The sequence below is a fragment of the Lissotriton vulgaris genome, chromosome 2_1 (assembly GCF_964263255.1).
Source record: "Lissotriton vulgaris chromosome 2_1, aLisVul1.2, whole genome shotgun sequence".
Lineage (NCBI taxonomy): Eukaryota > Metazoa > Chordata > Amphibia > Caudata > Salamandridae > Lissotriton > Lissotriton vulgaris.
In genome coordinates this window covers 359379120-359405427 of record NC_141687.1, presented here as the reverse complement: position 1 = coordinate 359405427, position 26308 = coordinate 359379120, and the positions used below count along the sequence as shown (strand labels likewise).

Sequence of the window (26308 nt, the reverse complement as noted above, 5' to 3'; positions counted from 1 at the left end):
CAGCTCTACATGCCAAGAACAGATGCATACTGGTAAGTAGCATCTCCCTTTTTCTTTCTGAGGTGTTATGATTTCCCTTCTCCTAGAGTTTCACTTGTTAAATAAAAATGTTTGTTAGCCCAAAACTTTGCATCTCATCAGCGCCATGCACTGTTTATTACACATGACGTTCCAGGAAGCTTCTTTCCTGCCATAGTGTCTAATACTTTCAGTGTTGCTGTACAGTTTATGGGATGAGGATAGCATAATTAAGAAGACTTCCCTGCATTTCGTATCCTCTTATGTTGTTGTAAAATAGTTTTGCAGCGTGAATGTTTTCTGGATTCATATGCTGTCCGTCATTCCACCATCTAGTGCCCATCTAGTGCAGTTGTTCCCAAAGTGTGCGCCACGGCACCACAGTGCGCCGTTGGGAGTAGCCAGGGGCGCCGCGCGCGATGTGTGAAAGATGCCTGTGGCTGTGCTGGGGAAGCTGCTAATGTAGTTGTGAAATGTGCACAATTAACAAATGAAGTGGCCAGCTTGAAGGTAGCAAGTGATTTGTATTTAACACCAAGCCGCCTGCAGCGCAGGGGGTGTTCCAAATGCCACCTGTGTAATCTGTAATCACTTTGGCCCAAGAGCGCAAGGACGCGTTTACGACGTGCTTTCAAGTAGCCTCCATCAATGCACAGCAGACTGTCTAACAGTAGTGCTGCCCGTGTTCTGCTGTGCTTCTGAGGACCCTGCACAATCTACACAGGTTGGTTGCACATTAGAATACTAAAAAAAAAAAAAAACAAATGGGACATGAAAACCTTGTGACCGGCCAAGCCCCTGTAATTAATAATTATGCTGCCTTACAACCCCCCATCGCACATGCAACTAGTCCAAAGTAATACCTTTAGAAACCACGAGACTGAGACAAGTCACTATCCTGCCACGTTGTTATTTTATCTTTAGTGCATAATTGAGGGCTTCGTGACGCTGCAAGCACAGAACCCACCAACGCATCTCATATCTCTTTTTCCTAGAAACCCTGGTATGGGCAGTTTATTAGCTGGGACCTCACAAGTAATCCTCTCCCCGTACCACTTTTCTCACCCTCCGCTTCCGCCGCTGCACTGACATATATGGCGCTGTTGATGAGTGATTACTCGTTCTCATCTTAAAAATCTGCAAGGCGGCTAAGTGATTTAAATGCTCACTGCTGTCATCTGGTTATACCTGAGGGTCCCAGTTTGCAACCTGACAAAGGCCGCAAGCATCAGTCCCCCTCGGGCAATAAGACAGAGTACCATCAATTGGTACTCGGTTTACCTGACTTCACCACATAAAAAAAATTATTTGTCTTGCTGCATGTTTTGCTTTTTTTGGGGGGGACTTTGGAAAACCTACGTTAGCTTTTGGGCCTGGTGTAGAAAGCTTTTCCAAGTCGCAAACCCTTCACCAATTTGTTTCAGACCCCTAAATCACTCATGTGTGCTGTACCAAGGTCCAGAAAACAAACATTCGCGACAACAGCACAGTGCAAGACCTTAATTAGCTGTGCCAGGTGAGTTACCGAATCCACTCTTCAGAACCAGCCTATAGCGAAATTACGCTCTGCTGTGCAAACCTGGCTGCATGTGACACTGCTACAAAATGCGCACAAAAGTTAAAGCAAAAATGGTGCTTCCCAGATGTAGATTTTTAATATACCCAGACTGTATTGAATGCCATTGTATTCTATCTTAGAGTGATTCCCTTAATTGCAGTGAACATAGAAATTATAGGTGGCAGAAAAAAACCTTGTCATTGGTAGATAATAACAGTCGTATTGTTACTAGCCTTCACTCCTACAATCACAACCAAATAAAAACCCCTCTTAGTGTCTTCGATTTTTTAATAATAATCACTTGCTCTCTTGCGCAGGGCTGCTGGGGGCTGGAAAAGTTTATACAAGTCTCCAGGTGCCGTTTGTTGTCTTTCACGCAGTGGTCAAAGTAGGGAATAAAAAGTAGGGGAACTGTGGGTGGAGAATTCAGGGGGTGGGAATGACAGAAGATTGGATCACTGGGCGGAGTCAGGGGTGTGGCTAGAAATCGCAAAACATACCAATTTTTTGTACGTTTAGCATTTCACTAACCAGTTATAGCTTATAACGTTATTTAATTCAAACACTGGATAAACATGTTTATTTGAGGTTTAATTGAGGAAAAACAAATACTCATAGGGAATATAGGTTTATGTAAAGCATGCAAAATATAAGCAGGAACAATGGCATGGGCGCAAATTCATGGTGGCAAGAGTAAAAATTCAGAACAAGGGGTCAAAATTCATGACAAAAATTCAGCACAGGAGATCAAAATTCAGGACAAAAATTCAGGGCAACAGGTATGCTTTGCAGACACATCAGTGGATGTCATGCAATATTATATAAATAAATAGGCAAGGAACATAAGTACAAGTCACTTGTCCTACCCTGTCACTGCTCCTTCCCTGTCAATGCCCCTGTCCCATCACCAGTCCTGCCCTTTCACCGCTAATGCTCATTCACAGCTCCTGTCCGTTCACTGCTCCTACCCATTCACCACTCCTGCTCCCGTCCAATCACTGCTCCCGCCCAATCACTGCTCCCGCCCAATCACTGCTCCCGACTAATCACTGCTCCCGACCAATCACTTCTCCTGCCTCGTCACTTCTCCTGCCTCGTCACTTCTCCTGCCTCGTCACTTCTCCTGCCTCGTCACTTCTCCTACCCCGTCACTGCTCCTGCCCCTAGTTCTGTGACCAGAGTCTACACTCGCATGACTAACCCAGCTCTTATGTCTGGACAGTACATTATGTGTGGTTAAAAAAGGTTGTCAAGTCATGGAAACATATTTGGCAAATAATAGTTTATGCTGTCTCACTTAACCAATTAAAGTTTTTATTAAACAACTGTTATATTTTTATTTTGTTACAAATATGATTGTAATACCTTAATCGGCTTCATCCCACTTAATTTCAGGGAGAAAATTGGAAGTACTACCAAGGTCGGGCTTGCATCCTACCACTGGTACAAAAAAAAGTGACATGATGGGGAGCCATGGCCAACTGCCAATTAGGTCAAGGAAGCCACAGGTCTAAAAAGTTTGGGAACCACTGATCTAGTGGGTGGGTCCGGAATTGTAGTATTTCTTCTTTTTTTTTTTTTTTTTGTTGTTTTTTTTTTTTGTTGGTGGGTGTCAACATACCACCATTTGGTGTCCGTCTGTGACGTCGACGTGTTTCCTCTGGAAGCTCCCACCTTTGGTCGCCATCTTCAGAATCGTTTTTTCCGCCGTTGGATCTGGATCGATACGGAAGGAGCTACTTAAGATTGGAAAGAAGAATGGGCAAAAATTAACGAAAGAAGTATACAGAACAGGAGAAGAAGTTTTGCGGCGTACCGACCTTAGAGTCTGGCAGCCGGGGCGCAGCGAAGTCGAAAAAGACTAAACTTAGACGTTATACGAAGAATGCGCATTCAGGGGGCTCCCTGTGCGCGGTAATGTACAAGACACCATTCAAGTACTGCGACAATTGTCACCACAAGTATGCATAGAAGGATCAGCATCCGGTGTGCAACCTTTGCCTGTCACTGGACCACCAAAGCGAAGACTGCTAAGCATGCTCTGCTTTCACCCCAAAAACTTTGAGAGTAAGAGAGAGACAGAGAAGAGCAAATTACAGCATGCAGGGTCAAGGCCCACCACCATCGCTTCGGGACCTAGGCCTCTCTAGCGAAGAGGAGGACAACGTTGCCGAAGGGCCTGAAGTCGAAGAGGACGCGTATTTTCCAATTGTAAAGGTCAAAAATAAAACTTCAAAGGAGGTAAGAGAACCATTGAGCCCAAAAAAGATAAGCGACCCACAAAAGAGTGACTCTTAAGTCCTCAAAAGGAGCCTCGGCGTTGAAACATTCGACTACCGCAAGCACTTCAAAGTACAAACAGTTTGTTGGTCCCTTAGAAAGGGACTAGGAGACGGCGAAAATCCTAGAAAAAAAAAGTTGTCGAAAGACAATCACGAAAAGGACTCTTCGAATTCAAAGAAAGAGAGGGTTAAAAAAGCTTCGATAGCGGCGTCGTGAAGCTCGAAAAGAAAGGCAGAAAATCTCGACGCCGAAACACAAGCGTCCGAGGCGGAAAAGAAAAATAGAGGCTCGAAGTCGAAATGGCGAGTATCTTGCAATGCAAGAAAGATTTTGACAAGGAAAGGAAGCAAGGAGGTCGAGAAACTAGAGCCGCCAACAACTCCAGAACCGGTCGAAGAAGAATACTTTTTCGAAGGAGAGGAAGAGGACCAAATCTATGGGGGTTTAGCGACCTCGGAGGCTCAAGACCTACAGTGAAAAGATCTTGACGCCGAATCGCCAGAAGAAGTGGTGGATACATATCCATCCAGGCCTTTACCACCAGATGGAATGTACAACCAAGTCATAAAGAAACCAGCAGTCACTTATGGAGTGCAATTGGAGGAAGAAAAGAAGACCCAATCTTGTTTTCTACTTGAAACCCTACTGACTACCCAGAAATGCAGTCAATTCCTTCCCATGCTGCCAAGTGTACTGGACCAGGGTAAGGAAGCCTTTAAAGAACCTGCCACATGCAAAGCAGTCCCACCAAGCGGGGAGAAAAAGTACAAGCATTCCTCTAAAGAACCTATGTACATCAGGGGGTTGGTACCTGCTGACTCCATTATTACTTCCTTGGCTCAGAAGAGAGCTAATGTCCCCACCAATGTTGGCCCACCACCAGACAAGGAGAGCAGAGAATGGATCTCATGGGAAGAAAGGTGGAAAGAAGTGCAGCAATACAGTGGTGCATCGAAAATTCAAATGTATTGATCAACAGATTTGCATATCAACATTGGGAGGAGGTTGGAGAGCTACTAAAACGCCTGCGAGAACCGTTCCAAAGAAGGGCAAAACACTTAGTGAAAGAGGAGAAAAACATGCGAACACATGTTTGAAATCAGCTCTAGATGCAGCAGAAACATCTAGCTTACCGATAATGATCGCGGTTACTGAGAGAAAATACGCCTGGCTACGAATCTTAGGTTTCAAACCTGAGGTACAGAATAACATACTAAACCCTTCGTTCAATAGTGAACAGCTATTTGAAACAGCTGTGGATGAGAAATTAAACTGTGAGAAAGTGCCATCTTATCTTGCCTTAGTATGCCCCCACCTTTTTCTGAACTGCTGATGTGTTTTGACTGTGTGCCCTGGGTCCCTGCCAATCAGGTACCCAGGGCCTGTGTTCCTTCCCTAAAAAGAAAAGCTATGCTGAGGCAAAATACCCAATTGGCATCTCTGGCCACCTGCCAGCCCCTAGTAAATGGTACCCTAGGTACCCAGGGCATGGTGACCAGAGAAGACCCCTGAGGGCTGCAGCACTTATTGTCCCACCCTCTGGGGCCCTGTACCCTGGCACCCACACACTGCCTTTGCAGGCTGAGTACCTAAGTGCAGAACTAAAACAAGAGTCGACATGGCACACATCCCTGTGTGCCATGCCCACAGACCCCACTGCCCTGGCATACTTCAGTCACCCCTCTAGCTGGGTGCCCTATGCCAGTGGTGAGGGCACAGGTGCATGAGCCCTGTGCCCCTACAGTACCCAGGGCCATTCCTGGGCGTTGTAAGTGCAGTGATGCCATTAAGAGTATATGGTGCTGGGAGGTTGTCATTACGAACTCCACAGCACCATAATGGCTACACTGAAGACTGACAAGTTTGGTACCAAACTTCGCAGCACATTAAACCTGCACTGATGCCAGTGTGGGATTTAATGTAAGATGCACGAGAGGGCATCTTAGAGATGCCCTCCAAAACCCGAACCTACAATCCACGTCTGGGCTGAGTGGCTGCAGAGGCTGCCACACAGCAGACATGTTGCTGGACCCCTGGGTGGAGAGCCCCTGCTCTCCTGGGCCTGCAACAATGCACATCCTGGGCGAGGTGCTATGTCTCCTCCCCCAGGATGGACAGTGGAAATCTTCAAAGGCATACCGCCTCTGAGAGCTTCTCCAGACCATTTGTTGTACCCAGCAACTGGCCCCCACCCTTTCTACCCCCACTCTGGCGGGAAGACTGGTGGGAAAAACTACGTCAGAAAGGAGGGTGTGCCAAACTATGCCAACTCCACCCCTCAGATGGAGGAGGCGAGGTGAAGCACGACCCCGGGCTCCGGCCATCTTGTAGATGGGGAGCCCTGCCCAATCCCAGCTCTGCTCCTGCCCCCCTCCCACAGGAGAGGAGCAGGCTAGGGGGTGTCCTCACCCCAGGACAGGGACCCATTGGTCCCTGCCCTTGCCCTAACTGGAACGCCCCTAGTATTTAGGATTTAGGGGCTTCCTGAACCTTCCTTCCTCAGACCCCAATATCAAAAAGAAGAAAGAAGAAAGAAGATCAAGGAGAAGCCCCGCCGCGCAGCTGCTAACAACAGGACAGCAACAACTGACTTGGCCCCAGCCCTACCGGCTTGTTAATCTGGGAACCTGCTCCTGCCTAATCCCAGCGTCCTCCGCAGACAGCTACCTTGGGACACCCAGAGGACCTGGCTGCCTTGACCCTCTCGAAGATTGGGACTCCCATCAGCAGAGGCTCTGCTGCAACAACCCACCTGGTGCCCACCGGTAAGCTCCGGACCAGCCCACTATGCACCAGCCGAGCCCGGGCCGGTCCAACCAAAAACAAGACCACGAGGATGTCCCCCCGGCGACTGGGAACCGAAGTCCAGTGCCCAAAGACCCTCCTCAGCGAACCAGCCGAAGCCTGCAGACTCCGAACGTGGGGCCCACCCAACCGCGACCAGCTGAGGGTAAGCTTTTCCGACACCCAAAGACACCCCTGCACCCGGCGCCCTACAGCCCCTGTGCCTCCCTTTGGGGTACCTACCTGTGCTCCAAGATCCCAACTTACCTCTCGAAGTGCTGGTCGCCCCGCGAGAGTCTCCATCCCTGAGCCTGCAGCCTTTGTTCCCTTTTCAAGATCCTCATTGGATAACATTGAGCGCCCGACGGCTCAAAAGCACCCTGCACCCAGCCGCCCAAGTGCCACTGGCTGTGACCTCTTTGTCCTATCCTACTTCCCCTCCTTGCCCTGAGCAAGGGACCTGGAGCCCAGCTCCCAGAGCCTCGTGGCCTGCTAGCCAGCAGCCACCAACCGAAGGCCCCCCTTTCCCTCATTGGATATCATTGGGCCTACCTACCTCTGCACCCGGCCGCCCCTGTGCCGCTTGGACGGATCTAACTGTACTTGCCTGACCCTGGGGGACTCCTGAGTCTATGCCCAGAACCTTACCTTCAACAACCAAGTACTCACCTGGAAACCGGTAATTTGCTTACCTGCCATTGGATAACATTGACTCATTTTGACTCGAAAATTTTCCAAGTGTGAATTTTTGAAAACTGAAAATATTCCTATAAAATCAGCCAAATTCCGAAGTACTCACCTGGGTTCAGGGGAGAAGCCAGTACTGTACCTTTCAGCCCAGTACTGAACGTCAAAAGTAATCCCTAGCGGGGTTACTAGCAATAAATGCTTTACACTGTCCTCTGGTACTGCCTTACTGCTCGACCAAGCTACCACTTTGGAGAGTAAGGTCAGTTCTGACTTTAATTTCTGTTATACCTCGGGGGTTGGTGGACTCTATACACACTGTATTTCATTCTAGTCCAGTAAATATATATATATAGAGCCACTTTCTCACAAAACCAATTAAAAAAGTACAATGAAACAGCAAGGTCCATGGGGGCACTACAATTCAGAGGCATGGGTATTGGCACACCCTCACGGAGACCAACAGTCCGGGGTAACCACACCAAACCTTTCAACAAGGCTACCAAGGAGTAAGCCACGGACAACAACAGGGTCAACAACAACAAAACTTGGCAACACCTACTTGGAAGACAATCCTTTCGAGGGCGCCATTGAGGAAGAGGCCAACCGCGAAGAGGGAGACCGCAAACCACCTCCAAGTGACTTCACTCCAAGGGTTGCGCACCCTCAAACAGCGCAGAAGGTGCTACAAGATACAAGCACAAAACAAAATCATGGTCCTATAACCAAACAATTCCTCCAACATGTTACACCAGTAGGAGGCAGGTTTAGATACTTCCTCCAAGATTAGAAGAAAATTACCTCAGACAAATGGATATTAAACCTAATACGATACAGTTACTGCATATGCTTTCAAAACATCCTCCAAGCAACAAGGTGCATTCAGCAAAATAACTATCTCAATTGCTGGAAGAAGTACAAGAACTTCTGAACAAAGAGACAATAGAGAAAGTACCACACAAGGAAAAGAGCAACATGGCATTTACTACACGTACTTCCTCATTCCAAAGGTAGACCGAACTTTATGACCAATACTAGACCTCCGGTTCCTAAACAAATTCGTAAAGACTCAAAAATTCAAGATGACAACTTGGCAAGAGGTTATACCTCCGATACAAACATGAGACTACATGGCATCTCTAGACTTAATGGACGCATGCTTGCACATTCCCATGAACAGAAGACACAAGGGTCTGTTAAGATTTGTGATCAACAGAACACACTCCCAATTCAGGGTGCTACCATTCGGACTGAAATCAGCACCAATAGTCTTCACAAAATGCCTAGCTGCAGTAGCGTCCCACCTAATAAGGCAAGGAATTCATGTTTATCCGTACCTAGACAACTGGTTAGCTCCTATTATCTCTGCAAACAACATATACAGCAAGTTATGCATACACTGTCCAACTCAGTTTCTCAATCCACTGGGTGAAATCGTAACCAGAGCAAGTAAAGGTTTTCTTCGGGACAGAAATCAACACAAAACTAGGGAAAGTATTCCCAAACCGGAAAAGAACATTAGCAATACTGAAGGAGACACATCTATACCACAAGGGGCAAGCTCTGACAGGGAGGACAGTGGGGAAACTGCTAGGGATGATGGGTTCATGCATTCAGCTAGTCCCAAACGTTCGACTGCACATGAGACCGTTCAGGAATGGCTTCAAGAACAATGGTCACAGGCAACATGGAGTTCGGAGGATCTAGTGGTTGTCACACAGACAGTTCATCAAGAGAAGGCATGGTGGAACAGAACATAGCACGGGGTAGACTTTTCACACAACCAACTCCAACAGTGATGATCACAACAGATGCTTCCCAGGTAGCTTGGGGAGCGCACATGAACAACCTGAAAGTAAGGGGATTGTGGACACAACAGGATGTGGTAAAGCACATCAATTTCCTGGAGTTAAAAACTGTGTTCCTAGCCATTTTAAAAAGTGTCCTCAATGTGGGTCGAAGTTTCACACCAACCTTCATGAAGTGTGTAACCTTTGCCTCTCCCCGGAGCACGAGGCCAGAGACTGTTCCGCTTGTGCCTCTTTCCGCTCCAAGAAAACTATCCGGGACCGAAGAGCGAGGCGAACAATGGCTCGATCTTTAGCTTACATTCCGTACGACATCTTCGAGGAAGGCGTCAACGTTCCAGAACATCACGACGTCTACGGCAATTCCGAGGCAGAAGACTCCGAAGTCGAAGACAACCACTCCAGCACAGCGGGTCGTAAGTAAGACACGTCGACCCGACCCTGCCTCAACACACCCAAAGAAGGCCCCGGTCACACCCTCGCCCTCGGGGGCACACCGACACACTGCTTCTTCTGCACCACCTTTGGGCCCGGCTAAAAAGCTAATGAAGCCTTCAGGTGACTCGGGCTCGAGTTGGCCTTCGCACGGTGCCGGCACACATTTACCGGCTCCGAAAAAGACAACTTCACCGGCCACGCCGACAATCAAACCATCAGCGCCGAAACATACCACTACTCCTTCGGCACCGAAACCCAGGTCGGAACCAAGCAAACCTGCTTCGGATTCGAAAAAACCACTGGAAGGGAAAAAACCATTGGATCTAAAAAACATACTGGAGCCGAAAAAACCCTCGGAACCGAAAAAAGTTTCGGAGCCGAAAAAGACTCCTGCTTCTCTGGTTAAAGGCATTGCCAAAAACCCAAAATAAAAACTGCTTCGGTGCCAAAACCTTCCTCCGCACCGAAAGATCGTCCTCCTGCAGAGGACTTACTTTATCCAGACCGTGCTCAAAAGACTCTAGCTAAAGATCCAATCACTGGACAGCTGATTTTGGCTTCCAAAAAGTGACCACTGGACACACCAGCTCCGCATTCAAAGAAGAAGGACATGGCTACCTCTACCTTAAGACTGCCTTCCCCTCCTATTTCACCTGTACCATCACCACATCCTCCCATACCACAACATTCCCCAGCATCCTCTTATCATACCAGACGATGACAACAGGGATGATAGCTCTGATGACAGGGGGGGGGGGTCACATGCCTGATCCTGCTACTCCTACAGTATCACCCGACCCGTGGGATGATTATAACACTCCAGATGTCCCAAATGTCCATCAGGATGACATATACCCCTCAAGGCCTTCCCCACCAAAAGACACTATGGGTTTCAATCAATTAATTCACAGGGCTGCGCAATATCATGGGGTAGACATGCATACAGACCCTGTAGATGAAGACTTCTTGATGGATACCTTTGATAGTGCACAAAGGTCCTCATCCATTTTACCAATGCTTAAAGGAGTGATTAGGCACGCTCCTGAAGGCTTCAAAGACCCAGTCAGAACTCGGGTTATTAACCCTCGCATAGAGAAAAAATATGAAGCTCCTCCCTCAGACCCAGCATATATTAAAGGTCCTGTACCACTAGACTCACTTGTAGTTTCCAATGCACGCAAGAGAGCAAACTCACAAACATCAGGTAAAGCTCCACCACCAGATAGTCTAAGCTACTTGACGCATCAGGGAAAAGAACAGCGTCGCAAGCAGCAAACATGTGGCGTATCGCCAATACACAGGCATTATTAGCCAGATATGACAGGGCACATTATGACGAATTAGAATCATTAATGAGGCACCTCCCAGATGAGTACAAGGATAGAGCAAATGAACTTATCCAAGAGGGGAAAAACATTACAAACACCTCTATTCGGTGTGCACTGGATGCAGCAGATACTGCCCCTAGGGCAGTTAAGACTAGCGTCCTATTACGTAGACATGCCTGGCTACGCATATCAGGGTTCAAACCTGAAGTACAAAGTGCCATTCTTAATCAACCCTTTGATGAGCAACACCTATTCGGACCTAACGTAGCTGTATCACGTGAAAAAATGAAAAAGGATACAGATCCCGCCAAATCTATGGGAACCCTGCAGTCGCAGACGTTCATTTCGTCGCTCATCCTATCGCGTTGCCACCAGGGGATACTCTTCGGACACAGCTTCTACCTCGCACAAAGCCCCTACACAGTCCACTTACAGCAAGGGCTACCAAAGGGGTGGTTACAGGGGTAACAATAACAAAGGCAGAGGTAAAAATAACAACTCCCGCTCTGACTCTACCCCTGCCCAATGACTCCCTTCCCACGTCCCATTCCATTCCTGTCGGGGGAAGACTTCAACAATACCTGCCAGCTTGGGAAAACATCACATCAGACAGGTGGGTGCTCCAAATAATTCAGGCAGGTTACTGTCTAGAACTAACATCCACCCCTCCCAAACATACCACCCAAGCCACGTCCAATGTCACTAGAACATTTAACACTACTCAGACAGGAGGTAATATCCTTCCTGCAGAAAAATGCAATAGAAATAGTTCCAGAGCATCAGAAAAACAAACGAGTATACTCGCCATATTTCCTAATACCAAAGAAGGACAGCTCTTTAAGATCCATCCTAGACCTCAGGCCTCTAAACATTTTCATACAGTCGGAACATTTTCACATGGTCACACTCCAACAAGTCCTTCCACTTCTGGTACTAAACGACTTTCTGGTCACCCTAGATCTCAAGGACGCCTACTTCCATATTCCCATCCACACAGCGCACAGAAAATATCTCAGATTTGTGCTAGAGGGGCAGCACTACCAGTTCAAAATGCTCCCATTCAGAGTCACAACAGCGCCAAGGGTGTTTACCAAATGCCTAGCAGTAGTAGCAGCACACGTAAGAAGAAAACATATTCATGTCTTCCCATATCTAGACAACTGGCTCATAAAAGCCAGCTCATACAGCCAGTGTGTACAACACTCACGCTACTATTCAACTACTTCACTACTTGGGATTCGCCGTAAATCACACCAAATAGCATCTGCAACCCTCGCACATACAACAGTATCTCGGCGCTACAATAAACACCCAACTAACACTAGCTTATCTCTCTCCAGCCAGGATAACAAGTGTACAAACTCTCCTAACAAAATTCAAACCACAACACTCGCTACCAGCTCATGTTCATGCAGCTCATAGGAATGATGGCATCTTGCATATTTGTAGTACCTCACGCAAGACTGCAAATGCGTCCACTTCAAGAGTGCCTAGAATGCCAATGGAACTAGGCTCAAGGTTTACTAACAGACCTATTGTTGGTAGACGGTCGGACTCATCGTTCTCTACAATGGTGGAACACCAAAAAACTTTCCAAAGGGCAACCGTTCCATCGCTCTCCGGCTGGGGAGCTCACCTACTGCATCACACCATGCAAGGCAGGTGGACACCGCAACAGAAGTTACTCAACATCAATCATTTGGAGTTGCTAGCTGTGTTTCTAGCCCTAAAAGCATTTCAAATGCAAGTGTCAGGCAAAGCTGTCTTAGTCCACACAGACAATACGACCGCGATGTACTACATAAACAAACAAGGGGGAGCACACTCTCTGCAGCTCTCTGTTAGCACAGCAGTTATGGAGATGGGCTATACCACTAAAGATCTTCCTCTTAGCCCAACACGTCCCAGGAGTACAAAACACTATGGCAGATCTGCTAAGTTGGCAAACACAGCAGATCCACGAGTGGGAACTTCATCCACAAGTTCTTCATCCGTTCTTTCAAATGTGGGGACAACCTCCTATAGACCTCTCTGCCACCCACGAAAACGTAAAATGCCCAAACTTTGCAACCAGATACCCACACCCATTGTCCAAAGGCAATGCGATATGGATGAACTGGTCAAAACTATTTGCGTACGCTTTTCCTCCTCTCCCACTACAACAACATTCCCTGACGCTCATTCAAGTCGCTCCAACTTGGGCCAGACAACCGTGGTACACCACTCTGTTGCAGATGTCTGTAGTACCACACCAACAACTAAACCTATCTCCACGCCTATTAACACAGAATCATGGCGAGATCAGACACCCAGACCCAGCTCAGCTCAACCGAGCGATCCTGCTCCTGAGGTTATAGTTTGTTTACCCTTAACCTTTCTCCAGAATATATGAACATTATTAAAGAAGCTAGACGTCCCACTACTAGAGCATGTTATGCTGCTAAGAGGAAACGCTTTGTCATATACTGCCAAAACAACCAAATGAATCCCTTAGACGTGCCTATTCAACACATCATAGGATATCTATTACACCTTCAAAAGTGTAATTTAGCCTATACGTCTATCAGACTACACCTTGCTGCCATTGCAGCATATTTACAAAATAGACAACATCTATCTCTTTTTAGAGTACCAGCTATAAAAGCTTTCATGGAAGGACTCAAAAGAAAAATTCCTACCAGAACGCCACCGGCACCAGTGTGGAACTTAAACATTGTTCTTACAAGATTAATGGGTCCTCCCTTTGAACCATTACATAAATGTGAATTGCAATTCCTAACCTGGAAAGTAGCTTTCCTAGTAGCAATTACTTCTCTTAGAAGGGTTAGTGAACTACAAGCATTTACCATTAAAGAACCTTTTTTGCAAATGCATCATAACAAAGCGGTTCTTCGTACTAATCCTAAATTCCTTCCTAAAGTCATTAAACCATTCCATCTAAATCAATCAGTTGAGCTGCCCGTATTTTTCTCGCAGCCTCAAACAGTCACAGAAAGAGGTCTACGCACCTTAGATGTCAAAAGAGCATTACTGTACTATATCGAAAGGACACAAACTTTTCGTAAAACAAAACAACTTGTGTCTTTTTCACCGCCACATAAAGGCAACCCCATAACAAAATAAGGGTTCGCCAGGTTGATTGTTAAATGCATACAAATATATTACCAGAAAGCCTAACGTACGTTAACAATTCTTCCAAAATGCCCATTCAACAAGGAAGATAGGGGATTCAATGGCATTCTTGGGGAACATTCCTCTAGATGATATGTGCAGAGCAGCTACATGGCTTACACCGCACACATTCACAAAGCATTACTGTGTAGATGTGCAAACTAATCAACAAGCCACTGTGGGCCAGGCTGTACTAAAAACACTGTTTCAAACAACTGCAACAGATACTGGTGGTCGCCGCTAGGTGTGGGTACTGCTATACAATCTATGCATAGTGTGTAATCTGAAGCTCATATGCCTCGAACGGAAAATGCTGCTTACCAGTATGCATCTGTTCTTGGCATGTAAAGCTGCAGAGTTGCACACGCCCACCCGACTCCCCAGCTACCTTTATCTGTTCCAGTATTATCTTAGTTAGATACCAATCACATGGACATCACTACCTCTTGTACATCTCCATCATTTCCCTAATGGCGAAAAACAATCTGGGGATGGAGCAGATGCCCATGCGCAGTATCATCCAAAGGAGGAGTCACCTATCCCGTGACGTCCAAAGACTTTACTACAACAAAACAAACTGCAAACATCCGGGCCCAACACTAGGTGGCCATCTATGCATAGTGTGTAACTCTGCAGCTCTACATGCCAAGAACAGATGCATACTGGTAAGTAGCATTTTCCTTCTTGTACACCTGTTTTACAAAACATGAAATCCCGTCAGGGTACAAGCTGGAGCAAAACCTACTTGCCTTCTTTTATATACATCAAAATTATAAGTGTTGTGATCAAAAACATATATAATATATTAACAAAACATAAACATCTGTGCTTTTTCAAACATGGACCTTATCATGCAAAGAATCCAATTTACATATAACATCCTGGAAAGTACATCAGGCAAAAAATATGTCCTACTGATTTTTTCAAATGAAAAAGTACAAGGACTGATTTTGCTTTTCTGTCACAGTACACTACTATCTAAGCGAAAGAGATGTCAGAATAATGTTCAGAACTTGATGATATAACCCTACTCAGTGTGCTCTATTGTGTCCAGTTTTGGGACCTAGCGTGTAATTGGTTCTTTGGGGAGCCTCTCTATTGTTAAAGCCAACGCATTTCGACCTTCTAGGAGGCACGTCTTGATAGGAAGGTCTTTATCAGGGAAAGGTGTTTTCAAAAAGGACTTCTGTACCTGTGTGAGTTAAAAAATTAAATAAAAGCTAATGTAATTATTGGTCTATTGTGCACTATTTACAAAAGTGGGTGTTTTTAAGAGGGAACTAACACATACTGTATTTATGTTCGCATCGTGTATGGCGGAGCCAGGGAAATCCTTTGTCTTTTTTCGTTTTTCACCAAGTTGTGTATGCGGGAAAAAGCAATTGACTGGTGTTATCACTGGGGCAGTCTATGTCTTAGTGCTGTGTACATCTATCTGTTATGTTTTTAGGTGTGGTATAATCAGGTTTAGTAAAGAGTGATAATCTGAGACTTGTTATAGTTGGAAAGATTAAATACATCTTGTGTACCCCTTATCTTTGATGTTTTTCGGCGAGGCCATCCTTTACTTTGTGGTGTTGGACATATAACACCCGTGCAACCTCGATAGTGCTGCATGCACGATGCGTGTATCGTAATTTCAAGGAAACAATACCTTATCTCTTTCGATGCTGGGAACACTGTATTCTGCTCTCACTTTGCCAGCATTCCAGGTCTAATGGAGAAAGTACTATTTTATTCGGCTTTCTTCACTATGGCAAACGTATTTCCAACTCGTCACAGGTTCTTCGACGGGCGAGGTTGTGAACACTGAATTTGTTTGCATCAGGAACGCGCCGCCGTTCGTTCGTCTTCTTGTACTGTTCATTACCAACAGAGCTACCGGTCTCGGGCTTCCGCTCACCCGACCGGAACTCTGTTTGTCTGACCTTGTCCCTCTTCCGGTATCTTGTTATCATACTTTCTGACTCTTGAGTCCGAGGAGCCAGTTCCATACTCCTATGTGGTTAAATTAATGCACAACTGATGATAACATCAATTTTAATTTGTTGTAAAGACTTGACTTAAAAATACTGTGTTTTTTTTTGAACAATTTAAGGATTGGTGAGACCTGATCCCGGTCTGCTGCTTTTCCCAATTCCGTCACTGATTTCATGTTTACATAGAGTGCATGAACACTATACATCTTGGCGCTTCTAGGATGCTGATAACATGGAGAGGGGGGAAAGAGGATCTATTTTAGTCATACTATCCTACCCAATGATTTATCTTTGCTCATCTCATTGAGCCCATTGTCAATGGTATTTAGGTACATAATGGTTTTGGCCTCAAATCTTGATAGAAGGGTGTCAATGTTGTTACCAGACACATGCTTCAGAATAGTCCATTTTATGTCGTTAGGACCATGATGGTGTTCTAAACAGTGTGCTACTATTGATCCGCTTGTAATGCTGCATCTTATTCTAGAGCGATGTTGTGTTATTCTATTTTTGATGGCCTGAGTCGCCTTCCTAATATATGCTTTAGGGCCACGGGCACATTACGCAGTATATTACATTGTTGGTGTTACTATTTGTAAACTCCTCGTGCTTTACGAACTTGTTGCGATATGTAAATATGGAGCCTTCTAGAGTACTTGCACAGGATGAACAGTTCCCGCATCTTTTATTTCCTTCGATTGGTGGTAGCGAGAGTAAAGCCCGAATTGACTTTTCTTCAGGATGTTGGCCCGCACCAATCTGTCTTTTATGCTTCTGTTTTTCTTGAGGGCCAGTGGTTTCAATGCTTTCACTGTACTCCAGTTCTTACGTACAATTTTCTTCACATAATTTGTGCTTCCAGAAAAAGTGATTACACATACTAATAGAGTACTTTTTTTTTTTTGATACAAGTAATGACTCCCTGGGAGTGTACCAGGCTCTCTTCATCCCTCTTTTCAGGAGTTTTCTTGGGTAATTGCGTTCAGCAAGTTTTTCCAAGAGTATTTTGGCATTGTAGAAATAATCGTCCTTCATAGTGCAATTACGTCTTCTCCTCAAGAATTGGCTAAATGGCAAGTTTTCACAAAGATTCCGTTGGTGAAAACTTGAAAAATGTCTCTGCCATACAAGATGCGAACATAAATACAGTATGTGTTAGTTCCCTCTTAAAAACGCCCACTTTGTAAATAGTGCACAATAGACCATTAATTAAATTAGCTTTTATTTTATTTTTCAACTCACACAGGTACATAAGTCCTTTTTGGAAACACCCTTCCCTGATGGAGACCTTCCTATCAAGACGTGTCATCTAGGTCGAAACGCGTCAGCTTCAACAATAGAGAGACTCCCCAAAGAACCGAGTACACGATATGTCCCAAAATTGGACACAATAGAGCCCACTGAGTAGGGTTCTATCATCGAGTTCTGAACATTATTCTGACCTCTCTTTGGCTTAGATAGTAGTGTACTATGTGGACAGAAAAGCAAAATCAGTCCTTGTACCTTTTCATTTGCAAAAATCAGTAGGACTATTTTTCGCCTGATGTATTTTCCAGGATGTTATATGTACATTGGATTCTATGTATGACAAGGTCCATGTTTGAAAAAGCACAGATGTTTGTTTTGTTAATGTATTATGTATGTTTTTGATCACGACACTTATAATTTTGATGTATAAAAAAGAAGGCAACAAGGTTTTGCTCCAGCTTGTCTCGTGACAGGATTTCATGTTTTGTAAAACAAGTGCCCAAGAAATATATATATATGACTATAACCCAGGAATAATTAAAAAATCCTCATGGGGAAAAAAGTGATTTGATTTATGGTGTCAGAGGTATTCTGTTTTTTCACTTGTTCTATCTGAAGCGCACACAACAGTTCTGGGTGGATGACCAGCTCTTTGTTGGCTACTTGGGTGCCAAAAAAGGTCAGACCGTGCACAAACGGCTCATCTCTCGGTGGGTCGTTATGTGCATCAAAGCATGTTATTCGTTGGCTAAGAAGGAGCCTCTTGTGGGGCTGCATGCCCATTCTACCAGGGGAAGGGCAGCACCAACTGCCTTGGGACACGGCGTTCCCTTGTAGGACATTTGTCAGGCACCTATGTGGGCCACGCTGCACTTGTCTACCAAGCATTTCTGCCTTGACAGTCAAGTCCGGAAAGATTGCTTCTTTGGCTGTTCTGTTCTTTGTGACTTTCTATTTCATGGCATCAGTGTTCAGTTTCGTGCAAGGCTCTGCGTTCCTGACGCGGAAAGTCGTGTACAGAACTGACGTCAGCGAGCATGGGTGGCGCCTAAGTAGTCTCCGTAACGTAATCTCAGCGCATACGACGCAAGCGACGGCCGCGAAGCCGCACAACTCCCTCTTATGCTACTGACTAAAACTTTTTAGATCCAGTCTGTCGCCTGGGGATATTGTACGGTAAGGAATCTATCACTAACTAATGTCTCTTACAGATATATTGTTACACAAGTAGTAACTTGTGCATTTGAAATAGACTGAGCAAGTGGCTGACAGATGTTTTGACCCCACTGCAAGCTGGTTTAAGAGAGGGTTTTGAAACAATTGACAAGTTATTTTGCCTGCAGTTGTATTGTAAGTATGCTTTCTGAGGGTTGGCAGACTTTATGTAAGTTTAGTGTATTATCGATATGCTTTTGACCTAGTCTCTAGAGTCCTTATGGGGGGTGTTGCTGGAGATGGTGGTCCCTTCCTACCTGTTAAAAGTTATAATTATATTACATACTAAGAATTATGCTCAGGTTAGATGTGGGACCCAGAGTGAGCTAAATGGCCAGATTCCTGCAAATCCGGGAGGGAGGCAAGGGTGTGTGTTCGCTTCAACCCTTTTTCTCCTTTCATCAATCATTTAGTATCCCAGTTAGAGAAATGTTGGGGTGATGCTCCGTCTCTTGCCAGGGCCCTCCTGTTAGCGGATGATACCCTTTTGCTGTCCTAGTCTCTGTTGGGCCTTCAAAAGCTTCTGGATTGTTTTCGGGTCTTCCGCAGGCAGCGTGGCTGGGGATTAATCTCTGCAAGACCTATTATGCAGTATTTTCTTTTTTTTTTTTTTACAGACTTTTATATAGCGCAAACTTGACCTGAATCGGGTATCAGAGCGCTTTACTTAGCACCAGTTTCAGTACATGAGGACACATTCATTTTTGGTAGGCACGCGGAGATTACGTGATTTGCCCAAAATCATATGATGTTCAGCGTCGAGACTCGAACCCTGTACCCTAGATTCGAGGTCGACCACCCTAGCCATTAGGCCAACTCCTCTCCCTGCCTAAGTTCTTGCCCAAATCCTACCCTCAATAGCAAAAGCTTGGAGTGCATTTGGGTGTTTGATTACTTGGGGGTTACCCTCACAGAGCATTTTGACTGCTCACCTCATGTCCAGAAGTGCAGGCTGTTAGAAAGTGGCTCTGTATATACTGGACCAAAATACGGTACAGTGGGCACAGAGTCCCCAGTGGTTTGGTAGAGGCTAAAGTTAAATATAACCTTACTATTTAAAGTGGTAGCTTGTTCGAGCAGTAAGGTAGTATCAGAGGAGTCAGCAAGTGGTCTCACAAACTCAAGAACTGAACTCTAGGCCAATTGTTTTGTATCAAAAGATATAGTTGTTTTATTTTAGAGCCAACAAGGTATCAAAATATACTGTTCGAGGCATATGAGCTGCAGATTGTACACTTAGCAATAGATCGCCACCTGGTGTTGGGCTCTGATGATTGCAGGTTGTTGTCTTCTTAGAAGAAGTCTTCGTAGTCACGAGATAGGTGACTCCTCCCTTGGACAATACTGCGCATGGTCATCAACTCCATCCTCTGATTGTTTTTTTCCGCCACTGGGTTCGGATGAAAGTTTTCAGCTCCGGCTAGAAAAGATTTTTTCAGCAACTTCGAAGCGTGAAACTTTATAAAAACAATTTTCGACATCGAATAGACTTTTCGACATCACCAGCTACTTTCCGGTGCGTCGACGCGGGCCGTTGGGCCTATCAGCGCCGTGCGGCCTACGCCTCATGGAAAGAACTCCATTCAAGAGATGCCAAGTATGTCGAGAGAAATTCCCTCATCGCGACCGTCACGAGGTTTGTAACCTCTGTCTATCGCCGGAACACGACGAGTCGACCTGCACAGCCTGTGCCTCCTTCCGATCGAAAAATACCGTTCGAGATCGGAGGGCCCGTCGACACGAAATGAGGAGATCAGCGCCAGGCCATCTTTGAGGGGGAGATCGTCGGAGAGGACGACTCTGGAGAAGAAGATCCACTCGAAGATGTCTCAGAGGACGAGGCTCCACTCGTCGCCAAGGAAGACTCGCCTGATCTCCAGATCATATCGGGGGCAAAGGACTCAGATGATTCGATTCCATCTCGATAACCCTGCACAACATACACTACCCAAGACAAAGTTAGCGGTCAGCACTCCGCCCATGGGGCCCAGTCGAGACCGAAATTTACCCTCAAACGCCCCGGCTTCGGGCTCGGCTCCGAGGAAAAAGAATCCGCCTTCTGGTGCTTCGGCACCGAAAAAGACACGTGCCAATTCCACCTCCTCCATTGGCACCGACACATCCTTCGACACCGAAGGACTCCTCAACTTGGAGAAGAGGTTGGTACCCCAAAGGAAGGCACAGGGGGCCACCAGGTGCAAGGGTGTCTTTTGGTGTTGGGAAATCTTACCCTCGGCTGGTCGCGGTTGGAGGGGTCCCTGGTTCAGAGGCTGCAGGCGTTGTCTCGTTCGTCGAAGAGGGTCTTTGGGCACTGGACACCGGGTCACAGTCGCCCGGGGGACGTCCTCGTGGTCTTTGTTCACTCGGGCACAGGCCGAGCTTGACGGGTGTCGAGTAAGCTGGATTCGCGGTTCCTGCCTGGCACCAGCGGTATGGTTGTTGGAGCAGAGCCTCTGCTCAGGGGAGTCCTAGTCTATGAGAGAGTCAAGGCAGGCAGGTCCTGCGGGTTTCCAAGGTTGATATCCGCAGGAGTCGCCGGGATGTAGCAGGGACAGGTTCCAGGGTCGACAGGCCGGTAGGGCTGGGGCCAAGTCAGTTGGTGTTGTCCTATTGTTAGCAGTAGCACAGCGGGTGTTCTTCTTGATCTTCTTTCTTGTTTTCTTATCGGGATCTGAGGAAGGAAAGTTCAGGGTGCCCCTAAATACTGAATTTACGGGTGTTACAGGTAAGGCAAGGACACGGAGCAATAGGTCCCTGTCGTGTGGTGGGTACACCCCCTAGTCTGCTCCTCTCCTGTGGGAGGGGGGAAGGAGCCTAGCTGTGATTCGGCAGGGCTCCCCATCTACAAGATGGCCGGAGCCTGGGGTTGTGCTTCACCTCGCCTCTCCCACCTGAGGGGTGGGGTTGGCACAGGCTGTCCCCCCACCCCCCTTCCTGACGTAGGGTTTCCCACCACTCTTCCCGCCAGAATGGGGTCAGAACTGGTGGGGCCCAGTTGCGGAGTACAGCAAGTGGTCTGGAGAAGCTCACAAAGGCGGCAGGCCTTTGAAGCTTCCCTCTACCCATCCTGGGGGAGGAGACCAAGCACCTCGCGCAGGATGTACATTGTTGTAGGCCAAGGAGAGCCCGGGGCTCTCCACCCAGGGGTCCAGCAACATGTCTGCTGTGTGGCAGCCTAGGCAGCCTCTCAATCCAGGCGTGGATTGTAAGTTAGGTTTTCAGGGGGCATCTCTAAGATGCCTTCTGGTGCTTTTTACATTAAATCCCACACTGGCATCAGTGCGGGTTTAATGTGCTGAGAAGTTCAGTGTAGCCATTATGGTGCTGTGGAGTTCGTAATGACAACCCCCCAGTACCATATACTCTTAATGGCATCACTGCACTTACAGTGCCAGGAATGGCCCTGGGTACTGTTAATGGCACAGGGCTCATGTACCTTTGCCCACACCGCTGGCATAGGGCACCCATCTAGAGGGGTGACTGAGGTGCGCCAGGTTTTGTGGGCATGGCACACAGGGATGTGTGCCATGTCGATCTTTGTTTAGTTCTGCACCAGGACACTCAGCCTGAAAAGGCAGTGTGTGTGTGTGTCAGGGTACAGGGCCCCTAAGGGTGGCACAATAAGTGCTGCAGCCCTTAGGGTCTTCTCTGGTCACAATGCCCTGGGTACCTAGGGTACCATTTACCAGGGGCTGACAGGTGGCCAGAGATGCCAATTGGGTTTATGCTTTAGTACAGTTTCAGGGAAGGAACACAGGCCCTGGGCACCTGATTGGCAGAAGCCCAGGGCACATCAAGTCAAAGTGCATCAGACATCTAGCAAAAGAACTGGGGGGGGGGGGGTTACTTCAACAGAAACCCCTCTTCTTTACACAGCCTCAAACTTGAGCAATATTGTGGAAGTGTTTTGAGGGCCCAGCGTCGCTCTTTTTACCTGATCGCCCCTACCCGTGTGATTTATAATTGCCAGGTGGAGTACTGTGGAGTCATTTAGATACCTGGGTCCAAGAGCGAGTAGAAATCGATTCATAAGGAACCTAAGCAACCTTCCAGCTTGTACCCCGCTGTTTCCTCTATTGTAACATTATGGTCTAAGGTGTGTTAACGATGTAGTAGGTTTGAAACTGTTGCAGAGGTTATGGAGAACCCCTAATATCATATCCGTCCATAAGGCTATCGAATAGGTAATGGGACAGACTGTTGCTATTAAGATCCCTTGGCTTAGGATGGGTCAGTATTGACTGAGGCAGTGATCTCTGGTGTTCACCAATAGATGCAATATCAGTGCCGAAGCACAAATTAAAAGCTGCCTATTGTAATTATACTGACCATCTCATCTTAAGATCTCCTAGGCTGGTTCCCTTGCTGCATCATTCCAGGAGTTTAAAGACGACTACAGCTTGGAACCATTTTTGGTTGAGGTTGAACCACCCCCCCCCCTTTGCAATTTCATTATAAATCAAATTTTGCATATGAATTCTGCCATCCGCTCCTTTTCAGCTGCATGGAATCATGTTATTCATGACCCCATGAGAACTTTCCCCTTATGTCTCTGGGTGGTACAAACAGTAGTGCATGTTGTACTCTTCTGCCCAATCTATCAGAGCTATAGGAAAAAGTAGATGTTACCAGTTTGTCGCAATCCTATACTTAGGACAAAAGTCACTTAATGCTATCTCAAGGTTTCTAATGTCTATGTGAAGTCTCAGACAGAAGTTGTCCACTTGATGGATTGGGGTTTTCATTCCTTCTGCTAGATTTTAACTTTTGATATCTGTATTGTAACTCCTTTTATTAGACAAACATTTATTATTCAACTTCTTTTAATTGCATGCACTGGCTAGGATCTGCATGTGAATTTTCAATTATGATTAATGTTTTACTGCTGAAATATTTTTATGTATTGTGTTCTTTTATGACCGTTTGAGCCGAAATAAAGATCAAATTATGATATAGGGAAATTCCTTTTCCATGAGTGTTGTTTTCCTATCTCTAAGTGCTGCCTATGCTTCTCTAGGTTGGCATGACTATCCACTGTCGGATTATGAAGATTGACATTGAGAAATTCAGTGTGGACATGACCTGCAGGACATCAGACTTGATGGATAAGAACAACGAGTGGAAGTTACCAAAGGACACCTACTACGACTTTGATTCTGAGTCAGCTGATCAGAAAAAGGAGGAGGAGTTAAAGAAGAAGCAGTTGCGTACAAGTGAGTGCTATCCCCTTCCTGGCATCTCCTTCTGCCATGCAGCACCAGCAGAACAATTAAATGTGTTTCTCTCCCACAGCTTACATCAAGAGGGTGATTGCGCACCCCTCTTTTCATAATATCAACTTTAAGCAGGCTGAGAAGATGATGGAGTCCATGGACCAAGGAGATGTCATCATCCGGCCCAGCAGCAAAGGGGAAAATCATCTGACTGTTACTTGGAAAATAAATGAGGGAATTTACCAACACGTCGACGTGCGTGAGGAGGGAAAGGAGAATGCCTTCAGCTTGGGCTCTACACTTTGGATCAATACTGAGGTACATATGGGTTTACTAAGAGTAGTCTCTAAGTGTTTGTCCAGTTTTAGGATTACATTTTTTATCTAATAGTTTTAGTAATTCCACAAAAATGTTCTGCTGTCTGCAAATTTAATTGACAATATCACTGGAACCGTAAGGGCTAGGAACTTGGTTCAAACTTTTCTGGATTCAGGATGACCTATTCACGCACTAAGACAAATTATGTCTTGTTCCCACTTGAGCAGCTTGGCACACTATATGGACACAGATGATTGTGTTGGCGCAACCTCACCCATCTTAATTCTTGAAAGCACTGGAGCAGCTTCTTGACCTGCTTGAAAATCTTTCTTTACCTAAGCTCCTTTGTGGGGGTTAGTGTGCAGATCTTTGGCAGTCTTCATTCCTTGTGATGTTCTGACAACAGTCCTCTTCTCAGTTCGGCCTTGTCCTGTCTTCCTGTGGATCAGATCACTCCTTCTGCGATGCGTAGTCCAGCTTCTCAGGCAGGCACAATAGTCTTCCTTTCGTATCATCAGGTCAGTGAGCAAGGTGGTTTGTAGACTTCCAAGGGTTAAGCCAATTCTTGAGCCAGCATACCACACAGGTGTTTTGTTTCAGCAGTTTAATCTTTTATGGATGAACGTTATTCATTAGATGTCCAAGTGACAAAAAGAAACCAAGCACTGACTAAAGAGCTAGTACCTATCTACTTGTAATAGCCGAACGAGTCAGAAAGGATCTCCATTTTTTTTATTCCCCAGGTGCCTCAATCCTGGGAACCCTTCAAAATCCTTCTCCCAGCCCCTGCTATTACAGACACAATTTACAGTCTTCATGGCCTGGTGTCCATAATGTTGTCAGTTTGGTCTGGCTGAGGTGTTTTATGAATTGCTGTCCGTGTGGACCACCATTGTTGGGAGGAGGTAGGGGATACCTGCATGAAGACAAAAGTGCTTGGCTGGCTACTCAAATAGCTGTGTACACAAATGGGACTCAGGGAGGGGGGCAAAGGAGTGCATTTGTACAGGCTGGGATGTTGCAGATGGATTTTACAAGCCCACCACAAAGAGACTGCCTTGTGAAGCACATCCATATTGTATTCTAGTAATCCATGGCACGTGGGTAGTAGGGTAGTAGTCTTAGTGTTCTGAAAGGCAGTCTGCATTTCCATGTATCATCCACTGCTTGTGCGCCATAGTAAATTCCGATCCCTGAAGTACCATGAACGTTTTTAGGCATCAGCTACTGAAGTGTATGTCTTCTTTCTGGACCACAAACATTGTCCCAAACAAGTAAGGCCTGAGGTGCCTTAAATGTCATACAATGGCAAAGCATTCTTAATAGAGGCCCTGTTCTGTCCCTGGAGAGTTGCCACTGGCTTATGAAGGCTACCCGTTGAGCTGAAAGAAACTGCACTAACTGCCTTTGTCAGAAGCATCCATCTGGAAGATGAAAGGCTGATTATAGTCGAAAGGCTTAACATGAAGTTTCTAAGAAATGGCCTGCTTCAGGTCTTCAAAGACATTCTGGCCCATTTTAGTCCAGATGACTTTCTTCATGTTGTGAAGTTCAGGGCTGTTGATTGAAAACTATAGTTAGCCACACATGTTTGCTAGTTTGCAGTGAGGCACAAGAAGGCTCTTGCTTGGTCTTGAGAATCTTACAGACCCATTCAGGCAGAACCTGTGCCTTCGCTACCAGCGGTTGAATCTGCATACAACCTACTAAGGACCCTAAGTAGGCCATCGAGAACTTTCCAGTCTGCCAATTAGTTATCCTGGTGATCATTTGGCCATCTGTATCGGAGCCGGCACTCCTTGAACACCTACCAAGTATTTTTCTAAGATATTGGGAAAACAGAAGTGTTATCCATGTACACAATAGGACTTAAATCCTTTCAGCACAGGACTCATCAGTATCTGCAATGTAGCTGTGGCATTTCGTTAGAGAGTTATTCATGCACCAACAGATTGGTAGATGTCCTGTGGCACAAAACGTGCATGTGTATATGCAAAACCTTGCTCCAGTAAATCTAGAAGCAAACATAAAAAGCATAAATGTATTCAATATGAAAAGTCCTGCTGTTGACGCATAAGCAAGTGTGCGAAACAATCCTAGTTTTTAAATTAAGTTTAAAATCTCATTCTGTTACGTTCTGAGATCTGTGCTTTGCGTCTGGCAGACATGAAAGATTAAATTGTTTCCACGGCAACTTTGAAAAAGTTTGAAGTAGAAATTGTTAGCAAGCTAAAGTCATAATGAAGGTTGCGACATTGAA

The 26308-nt window shown here is 45.9% G+C and overlaps 1 protein-coding gene across 1 annotated transcript in view; it reads left to right on the top strand.

Moving 5' to 3' along the window:
• The window catches only part of LOC147730350 (transcription elongation factor SPT6-like), a 430594-nt gene that overhangs the window by 50243 nt on the left and 354043 nt on the right, over positions 1–26308 (top strand). The window contains exons 6-7 of the mRNA XM_086955156.1: positions 23535–23730; positions 23810–24048. Of these exons, the coding sequence (XP_086811282.1) occupies positions 23535–23730; positions 23810–24048 (435 nt within the window). The remainder of the gene's footprint in view (positions 1–23534; positions 23731–23809; positions 24049–26308) is intronic.